Source organism: Punica granatum, chromosome 3, assembly GCF_007655135.1.
Source record: "Punica granatum isolate Tunisia-2019 chromosome 3, ASM765513v2, whole genome shotgun sequence".
NCBI classification, from domain to species: Eukaryota; Viridiplantae; Streptophyta; class Magnoliopsida; order Myrtales; family Lythraceae; genus Punica; species Punica granatum.
In genome coordinates, this window is record NC_045129.1 from 17,350,962 (window position 1) to 17,361,338 (window position 10,377).

The 10,377-nt window shown below is 34.6% G+C and overlaps 1 protein-coding gene across 4 annotated transcripts; it reads left to right on the plus strand.

Moving 5' to 3' along the window:
- The first annotated feature begins 1,097 nt into the window (after positions 1 to 1,097).
- On the plus strand, positions 1,098 to 10,074 carry LOC116198808. Of its 4 annotated transcripts, XM_031529049.1 has the most exons (15): positions 1,098 to 1,343; positions 1,428 to 1,506; positions 1,651 to 1,874; positions 2,236 to 4,906; positions 4,982 to 5,069; positions 5,150 to 5,943; positions 6,252 to 6,314; positions 6,805 to 6,997; positions 7,612 to 7,797; positions 7,884 to 8,134; positions 8,284 to 8,493; positions 8,585 to 8,677; positions 8,761 to 8,871; positions 9,004 to 9,359; positions 9,947 to 10,074. In XM_031529049.1, exon 4 carries the CDS (start codon positions 2,243 to 2,245, stop codon positions 3,629 to 3,631), a length of 1,389 nt encoding a protein of 462 aa, XP_031384909.1. In that variant the 5' UTR covers positions 1,098 to 1,343; positions 1,428 to 1,506; positions 1,651 to 1,874; positions 2,236 to 2,242; the 3' UTR covers positions 3,632 to 4,906; positions 4,982 to 5,069; positions 5,150 to 5,943; positions 6,252 to 6,314; positions 6,805 to 6,997; positions 7,612 to 7,797; positions 7,884 to 8,134; positions 8,284 to 8,493; positions 8,585 to 8,677; positions 8,761 to 8,871; positions 9,004 to 9,359; positions 9,947 to 10,074. The 4 variants fall into 4 exon arrangements, with proteins under 4 accessions (XP_031384909.1, XP_031384908.1, XP_031384910.1 ...); XM_031529048.1 differs by having other exon boundaries at positions 2,236 to 5,069; XM_031529050.1 differs by lacking the exon at positions 1,651 to 1,874 and having other exon boundaries at positions 2,236 to 5,069.
- The last annotated feature ends 303 nt before the right edge of the window (positions 10,075 to 10,377 follow it).

Genomic DNA, 10,377 nt, shown 5'->3' on the forward strand with positions numbered 1-10,377 from the left:
AACAATTATATAGTGATAAAAGATAAGTTTATCACAATAATTGTCAAATCGCGACAAAAAATAATTTGTCATTTCATTTTGTCATAAATAATACACTTACGGTGACAAAATGTGATTTTATCACAATAGTTTGTCACGGTTGCTTTGGCTGACAATTCGTTACGATTCTTAGCTGTAATATTGTGACAAAATTATTTCATTGCAAAAAATTTATCACAAAAAATCATATCAGAATTTATAGTGACAAAGATATGTGTCACTAATGACATGTTATATCATGACAATTGTATTCTGTCTCAATAATCTCATTTTTCAACTAATAGCTACAAATTATTTTTCACAATATATAGTATAATTTCTCATGATGAATGATTTTATCAAAAGAATTATTATTTACTTACGAAACATCCTTGATTTTTAAATTTTTAAATAATTTATAATATTCACTAATTCATCATTTTTATTATAAATAAGTACTTTTAGGTGAAATGTGATCATCTATAGAATTAATTTCATAATTTTCTAATTTTCTATATTTGTTATCTGCAAAATATAAACTTAAGTTTTAAATTTTTTTCAAATAATACGATCTAAATGCATTAATTTTTTAATATTTCAAACGTATGTTTTCCGGTCAATTGTAATATCTAAATAATATAATCTCTATGTCTTATTTTTTTTATGATATCATTCAAAAATGTCAAATTTTTTATTTTTAAAATCCTTTTAGTAATATTATTTAGTAATCACGAATATTTAAATTTTAAATTTAAATGAATTTTTTAGTATGTGATTACTTAGTGAAAATTTTAAAGCATTTTAAAATTTTCATGATATATTAATCTTGAATGTTTAAGTTTTCAAATATTAAGTTCTCATTTAATAAATAATGAATTTTTATGTTGTAAATTAGTTTTTATTAGATATATATGTAAATGTGGTTGTATGTATGACTTTAAAAAAATTTGCGTTTTCCATATTATCTTCATATTTATATGAGATCTTGTACATTGCTTTAACAAATAAAATAATCCTTAAAACAAAGAGAAAAGAATCCTTTATGTTGATAGTAAAAAAAAAAAAAGGATAAAACAGAATCCTTTATGAGATGGGAAAAATCAAAACAGAAAAATCACAATTTCTGTGTGATCGTTTTGCAGGTTCATTCAGTGGGTATGGTGTTGCCGCAGCAGGTTTAGATGCGGTGATGTGGAGGAGGAGAAGAAGGAATCGTACGGAAATCTAGCTCCGCTTTGCGAAGACGGATACTGTAAGCACTTGGTGCGCAGCAAGGCCTGTGAGGCGCTCTCTCAGCTCCCTTCTCTCATGCCTCTCTACTCCGGGTAAAGCTACATTTTGTTCCGTAAATTCCCCTCATTCAAAATCCGAAACAGCAACCGAAGAGGTTGATATTTGATCGGAACCAGGATTCATGGAGAAGTCGTGATATTGGACCAACACAGATGGATCCGCCCTGCAGTCTCCTCAGATTCAAATTCCTCTCAAGTGAGTTATGAGCTATACTTCTCGTTGAATCAGGGTCACTATAAGTATTGAGTCTTAGAATCTGATCTTATGCTGAATGATTTGCTCGTTAGAAGAGCAAGAGTAATACAACGCTGTTAATCGGGAACAAAATTTTTTCGGCAGGAATAAGACCCAGTCTCTCTCTTCTGGTCTTCTCCTCCCTAGTTGCAGCCCTCTCTTCGTCCCATCTGCTCCTTCAATAGAGAAAATCGGAGAAGCCTGCTGTCTCGTCTCATCCTATTCAGCTCTCTCTCATAGCTATGGTTTTTAGCTTTTTGCTCTTGTAAATTCTCATCGGGTCCCCTTCCTTGACATCATAGAAACGGATCGGCCAAGAAGCTTTCTAGGTACACTTTAAAATTGGGGCTTTCCGATTCTATGTCCATGTTTGCTTACTGAGAAATTAAGCTTAAGCTGTCCTTGAAATCCGACTTACTTGAGGATGACTTATATTCAATTTTGCTCTGAGTTATCTATATGTGCTACTTGTCTCCGTTGTTCACTTAAAAACTTCGATGGATTATTTTTTTGCCAGATGAATTTTGGTTTGGTTGTTTCCTGATATTGCATGTTTATTTGATATTCTCTGCAAAAGAAATTGGAGTGATGACAATCAATCTCGTAAAATTTTGGAGACTACTTAGGCAATTGTTATATGTTCCATGAGTTAATATTTTTCTTCTTTAAGTTTTTTTGCCAATTGTGCAGAAAATAGATGGAGAGAAGTTGGATGAAACTCAGGGATCATTTTTGCCTAGAGTATGCGGAAGGGGTTCGAGAGTTTATGCGTGTCACAACTCAGCATGCCGGATCTGGTAATAGAGTTCGATGCCCTTGCAAAAATTGCAAAAATTGCTATTTTAGACAATTGTTAGAGGTTAAGAGGCACCTCCTTTTATATGGAATTTTGGAAGACTATACTTGTTGGATTCATCATGGTGAAACAATCCAAGTTGCTGATCATAATCTTGCTGGTGAGAAAACTAATAATCAACATATTTCTGATGATCAAGGCGACAATATATATAATGATATTCCAGAGCTGTTAGAGGATCTACAAAGAGGTACATTTGCAGAATCTTTTGGAGAGACTTCCACTGACCAAAATACATCGGGTAATGAAGGTGAAGTGGAGAAATTTGCTAGACTGCTAAATGATGCTAACCAAGAGTTATATCCTGGTTGCTTGAAATATTCTAAGTTATCATTTCTTCTAAAAATGGTTCATGCCAAATCAATGGGGAATTGCAGCAATAAAGCATTTGATATGATGCTGACATTATTCAAAAGTGCCCTTCCAGAAGGTGAGACGCTTCCAAAATTGTACTATGATGTGAAAAAATTATTGCGTGATTTGGGTCTTGGTTATATAAAGATCGATGCTTGCCAAAATGATTGCGCATTATTTTGGAAGGAACATGAAAATCTTGATAGGTGTCCAAATCCAAATTGTCAAGCTCCTCGGTGGAAATATAGTGCTCTTAAACGTAAGACGATTCCCCATAAGGTGCTGAGATACTTTCCTGTCAAGGCCAGACTTCAACGTTTATTCATGTTTAAGGAAACATCAGAGGATATGAGATGGCATCAAGAGAAGCGTGTTCAAGATGGTGTAATAAGACATCCAGCTGATGCTATAGCATGGCAAGAGTTTGATAAGGAACATGATTGGTTTGCTCAAGATCCTCGAAATGTTCGAGTAGGCCTTGCAAGCGATGGGTTCAATCCTTTTGGTAATATGAGCACGACCTACAGTATGTGGCCGGTGTTTTTAATTCCGTATAACTTGCCTCCCTGGAAATGCATGAAGGAGCCATTTATCATGTTAAGCTTGCTCATACCTGGTAAGGATTCTCCTGGCAATGAAATTGATATATATTTACGCCCATTGGTTGATGAGTTGAAAGAGTTATGGTTAGAAGGTGTAGAGACATATGATTCATACAAGGATGAGAAATTTCGGTTGCATGCTATATTATTATGGACCATAAATGATTTTCCGGCTTATGGAATGTTATCTGGGTGGAGTACGAAAGGGAAGTTAGCTTGTCCAATATGCAATAAGGACACTTGTTCATTTACACTAAAAAATGGACAGAAATAATGTTATATGGGTCATCGTAGGTTCTTAGATTCGCAACATTCATGGAGAAAAAGTAAAAAATTTGATGGTAAGTCAGAGTACCGGTCGAAACCTGAAGAATTATCTGGAGATGATGTGTTAAGACAATTGAGGCAAGTTGAGAATGTAAGATTTGGAAAGCCGCCTAATCAGCGAAAGAGGAAACGTTCAGATGGTGAACTGAATTGGACAAAAAGAAGCATATTTTTTGAATTGCCTTACCGGAAAACATTAAAGCTGCGACACAATTTGGATGTTATGCATATAGAAAAAAATATATGCGAAAATATTTTGTCCACTTTAATGAATATTGAGAAGAAAACTAAGGACAACATCAAGACCCGTTTGGATTTGGAGGAATTGGGTATACGGAAGGAGCTGCATTTACAACGAGATGGTGACAGGTAATGGGTTCCACAGGCATGTTACACACTCACACTACAAGAGCGGCGAAAGCTCTGTGGATGGCTAGGACTAGTTAAGTTACCTGATGGATATAGGTCTAAATTTTCCCGTGTTGTGGCCAATGATGCTGCTAAGGTTTCCGGTATGAAAAGTCATGACTATCACATATTCTTACAACGACTGCTTCCTGCTGCATCATATGGATTCTTGCGAAATGATGTATATGTCGCACTATCGGAGTTGAGCAATTTTTTCAAGGAACTATGCTCTAAAGTTGTGAATAGAGAAAAATTGGAACTGTTGAAGCATGATATCATTTTAATATTGTGCAAACTTGAGATGATTTATCCACCGTCCTTTTTCGTCATTATGGTTCACCTAGCTATCCACTTACCTCGTGAAGTTGAATTAGGTGGGCCGGTTCAGTATCGTTGGATGTATTTTGTCGAGAGGTAGTTTCCATACTTTTATTATGTACATTTCTTTTCTTTTAATTATAATATGTGTCTTTCTTAAGATATTTTAATTGTTTAATGTATATTGGTTATTGAGGACGTTAAAGGACTCTGTGCACAACAAAGCTCGCCCAGAAGGCTCGATTGCTGAAGCGTATATTGCCAAGGAATGCCTTAATTTTTGTTCCATGTATTTTTGTGGTATTGAAACACGATTTAATGGAGAGGACAGAAATTATGATGGGAGCAAAACAGATGAATCGAGTGGATTTTTGATTTTTAAACAAAAGACGAGGCCATTAGGAGCAGCTAAATATAAAGTTTTGTCCAAATCTGAGAGAGATAAAATACAATGGTATATTCTCCATAATTGCAGTGAGATTGATGCTTACCGAAAGTAAGTATATTAATATATAGTGCACATATCTTTTTATAGTAGTACTGTGCATGATTAATCTTTGGGATTTTGCAGTTTACACAAAGAGGAGCTTGAGAGAGAATCTCCTGCAAATATAGAGCAAAGACATCAAGAGAAATTTCTAAGTTGGTTTAAAACTCAAGTAAGTGTTAGTTTAGTTATTTCCAATTAATGTTGTCTATTATCCAACTAAATTCTTGAAAAATTATATGCATGTGCTAGGTTACAAATTTGCGGCTGAACAATTCAATTGGATTCTCTAATCAACTGTATGTACTTGGAATGGGCCCTAATGAACGAGTCGCGAAGTATAGTGGTTTGATTGTGAATGGAGTTAGATTTCAGACTGTAGATCGTGATAAGACCCTTCAAACACAAAATAGCGGTATCGTGGTTAAGGGAGAGCATAATTCAGAAGAAATTGATTTTTATGGTGTGATAGAAGATATAATCGAGCTGTAGTATGGTAATATGAATCGTGTTTTTATATTGGGATGCAAGTGGTGGAATATGGGGGACAAGCGAAATGGATTTTGGTCGGATGGACGTTTAATTAGCGTTAACACCAGTAGAACGTGGTACATGAGTGATCCATTTGTCCTTGCAACTCAGGTTGAGCAAGTTTTTTATGTTAATGATATTAAACGTGGAGGCAGTTGGAGAATTGTACAGAAGGCACATTCTCGAAATCTTTATGATGTTCCTGAGAGAGATATGAGATATGATAACGAAGAATTGGATACCAATCAAGAGCCATATCAGCAAGATCAGTCATATGACATCAGTCAAATTGACATCGATGATAAAATTGACGGACCACTACATCGGGATGATGTAATGCCTATAGATGTTGATTCCAGCACATTACTTTCACAAGTTAGGAACAACAATGTTGAGAATGATTTTGTTGATGAAGAATATGATACATTCGATGAATATCTCGATGATTCTAATGAAGAGGACTATGCCGATGATGACGATGACGATTTGGATGAGGAGTCATAGATTTTTCCGAGGTTAGTAATGCTTTTAGTTTATGACAAGTTTGCACTGCCATTTGCTGAAAAGTTTATAATTATGCTTCCCTGTAGTCTATTAGGTTCAATATTGATATTTTGTTTTCCAGTTTGAGTAGTGATGGGCGTCTTTGAAAAATTAGTGAGTGAGCGACCGTTGTGCTGGGGAAACTAACTGAAATAGCGTGAACTTTGCTAGAGTTTCTCTCAACTCAATGATTTGATGGCCTTAAGATTGTAAGGAAATTTGTGCTCCTTGTTAGGGTGTCTATGAACTGAGTTTTTCTTTTTCCCCTTTTCTATGGTAGTCTGCTGGTCTTCCGTGGGCAGGGGCAAAAGGATAGGACACTTTCACTCCAATCAGTACGGTTGTAAGTCTTGAATATTCTTTTCTTGTAATGTTGCTTTAGTTCATCTTTACCCTTTTATATCATACATAGTTATTAACAACAATATGACCATTTTAATTAGAACAACTGAACCCTTATTAGAGTTACATTAGCTAAAACCATTTAAAAATACTTGTAAACATTAACTTCCATATCTATCTATAAATATATATGTTCAAGTTACATTTTGATTAGTTAGTATTTATTAAATGACTTTTTTAAAGTAGGATTATATAATTTCATCTAAAAGTAATTAATAGGCAAAAAAAAAAGTATCAAATCTCTTCTCACCAAAATTAAAAAGCCATCAATTATCTTATTTTCCCTAATTTTGCACGTCTCTCTCTCTATCTCTCTCTCTCTCTCTCTCTCATCTTTCTCTGCCGTTCCAAATCTCTCGCTATTTCTCTCTTCCTCTTCCAATTCTCTAGCTTATCTCTTCCAAATCTTTCTCTCCCATGTTTCTTCTCAGATTCTGAAAGCAATCCACCGAAAAATTCGCAAGATTTGTTACCCACTAGCATCATTGAGCGCGAAGAAGGGCGCGCCAAAATGGGTATGCAAATTTGGCGAAAAATTCAGTGTAAATCATTTCCTGCGAATCGTAATTGGGGGTTCGTAGCTCTCTATCTATTCACAAGAGAACTTGGGCAAATTACACGAAGGTATCTCCTTTCTCTTTCTCTACACCGATCGATGCTCTCTTACTGAAGATTCTATCTATTGATTATATACTCATTTTGTTCCATGGGAGTTGTTGTTAGAGATTGGAAATATTAGTCGAAAAGTGGGGTGAGGGGTGAAATTTCGATTGACTTGTGAAAGACTAAATCTGTGTTTGGCTAGAAGCATGTATCTTTTATGGCAGCTTCTTCATCCTGAATGATGACCTTCACTTGTCAAGTGAATGCTGACCTTCACGTATCAACCGAAATTTATCCACCGTCCTTTTTTGTCATTATGATGCCCGATTCTTAATTTGTATCATTTAAGTTGTGGTTTAGTGCTGAGCTTCTGAAATTCGATATTTGTTGAGTTTTTCCCTTTACTTCACTTTCAATTGACTCTCTATATAGCAAAGGAAAATTGGGCTTGATGATACTTTTTTGGTTTTCTTTCACTGTGAGCCACCTGGCGTTAATGATCAGTTATCTTAAGTTGATGTGTAGAGTCATCATGTAAATACTTGTGCATTTAATGAAACAAAAAAAATCTATCTTTGATTTATTCTCGTTAGAATTCTGTTTTATCATGAATATAACTCTTTGAGTTTTGATAGGTCCATTGACGATGACACCACATCGTCAAAGGAAAAATACTTCAGCCACTGGTCAAGTCAGTTCTACTCAATCCCAATCCCATCCTGGTTTGCCAACAGCTCCTCAAAGCATGTCGCCTCAAGTGGGAACTTCTAATCAAACTGGTAGCCCGGTTGCTTCTATACCAGCTGATTCAGTAACCAAAGGTTTATTCTTTTTTGCATTTACCCTTGTTTCATATTCTAACTACTTGTTCATCTTGTATACGTTAACTTTCTTATATTATTCATAGGTACTACTATTGCTACCAAAAAGAGAGGTCGTGGTTTAGCTAGGGGTTTTCAGGTCACGAAACGACTGAGGGAGGGTAGCAAAATTGATGGAGTTATCATTTCTGAAGATAACTACAAACCCGTAGGCCCAGCTGAGAAAATATTTAAGATGGAGTTAGGCATAATCACCCGGTTACTAGCTCCCCTTCGAGTATTTTATTGGAAGAGAATGAAAAATGAGATGAAAGAGCCACTGTTTGCTCGTCTAGAGGTAAGACAAACCATGAATATTATAATTTAATTTAAGATATATTATGTATTGCATGTAAATAAGATGACTTTAGCTGCAAATTTGATGCTGAAATGTGGTAAAACAAGCATATTAATTTTCTTATTGTACTTTTTACTTTGGCTCTGTAGAGTGAATTTCAAATTTCTCTATCTGAGCCATATGCAAGAGAAGTGGTAGATGCAGCAATGGCAGATCGTTATAGGCCATTCAAGCATAATTGCTGCAAGCACTATAGAAAGTTTTCGACCATTGAGGAAGCACGTCAAAATCCTCCTATTGATGTGGAGGAGGCAGATTGGATTCCATTGTGTGAGCATTTCGAGAGTGATGAATTTAAGGTATTTTTTTATCTAGTTTGTCTATTTTTTTCTGCCACTTTGTTTACCATATGGATACCCTTTATGCAAGTAAATTTATTTTTTAATGTAGCGTGCTAGCAAGGCAAATGCTGCCAATTAGTCGAAGCTTGAGGTGAATCATACATCAGGTTCAAAATCATATTGTCAGCGTATGTATGAAATGGTAAGATTGAGGATGAATTCAAAATGTTTTATACTAGATTTAATCAATGAATGATATATCACATCATTTATAATTATGTGTAGGAAATCTCTGAGGACCCTCGACCGGTTCCTAAAGAAGTCGGTGTGTATTATGATGCCCATCACAAGAGGGCTACCGGCACATGGATCCATCCAAAAGCTCAAGAGAACTATGTATTTCACTCTTACATGAAAATATGTTAAAAAGCTTTTTAGAGATATTTATTTGCTCATACAAGCTGAACCTATTATTTTTATTGTTAGTAATAGTGATATTTTGAATGTAAAATATATTTTCCATCACAGGAGCAAATGAAGGCTTTGCATGCACAACCAACAGAGAATGACATTCCATTAACAGGAAGAGAGATATTTCAGGAAGTTGTGAAGCCAAAATCTGGGTATACTCGTGGACTTGGCTATGGTGCGAGGCATCATGCTAGGCCAAGATCAACTGCTCGTTTCTATGTAGAAGGTAATGACTCTGAGAGAGAATCTCGTCAAGTGTTGGAGCAGAAGATTGGAAGTCAACAAGCTCAAATAGAAAGTCAACAAGCTCAGATATTAATATTGCAATCATCACATGCCAGTCTGGAAGCCCAAATTCGAGATTTGCTTGGTCGACTTGAAGTAAGAGACATCTCTCACTCAAATCCTTAACGGTAAATAAAAAACTTCAACTTGTTGTTTTTCTTTTTTTGTCTATCTATTGGCTATATTGGTTAGATTTCAGTTTTTCAGTGGACATCAACTTCATAGAATATAGAAGGAAGTTGTTTTGCTTGTCTAGTAAATTGAATTGGGTTACCAATAAAAAAGAATAAGCTTGGATTTTTCTATAGGATGAAACTCATAATTTTTTGGACATTCTTCCAAATATTCTCTAACCCTTTTATGGTTGGTCTCCATGAAATTAAAACAATTTTATATTTTATATCCATTCCGTCATAGCCTCTTGAATCCTTTAAAGCAGCCTTTTGTTCGAAGATAATTGTTCATATTTTTATTTTTCTATGGAGACTAACTTTTATTTTGCATTTTGAAGATGTAGTCGTGTTTTAGATGCCTTATTTATGGATAAGGTCTATTGTAAGATCCTGGAGCATTACAATCTAATTTTTATGAGTTGTGGCATGATAGCCATCACATAACAATCTAATTTTTATGAGTAGTGGTATTATAGCCATCACATATGTATTATTTTTAAATTACAACATGCTGATTGAATTTTCTGTTTTGTATTTTGTAGATGAAAGTGCATTCGGACAATGGGAGGCGCATGGCTCATCCCGTAAATGGTTTAGAAAGATCATCTCTATATTCTAGGATGTTTTCTTTTAATTTCTAAGTTCAAGTAGAAGTAGTTCTCTTCTTAGACTTGTAATTTGGAATTTCTTTGACATTTTAATATTATAACTTTGGATTAATAGGTTAATATCTATTTGGTGCTCTTTATTCTAGTTGAAAATGTTTGTATTGTTTTCGTTTTCCACTAATTTTGTACCTTCAATTTGGCCTATGATTACAGTATTGGATAAAATGTAACATTCGTCAAATTTACCGTATGAATTATAGATAAAATAATAATGATGAAAGAATTCGTCAATAATGACGAAAAAATACGTGAAAAGAGGAATTTAATTTTATAAATTTTTAGAAAAGTAATATTTTCAAAAAATT

Coding starts and splice junctions, on each gene's coding strand:
- LOC116198808 (XM_031529048.1), top strand. CDS start 2,243: ATGGAGAGAAGTTGGATGAAACTCAGGGATCATTTTTGCCTAGAGTAT.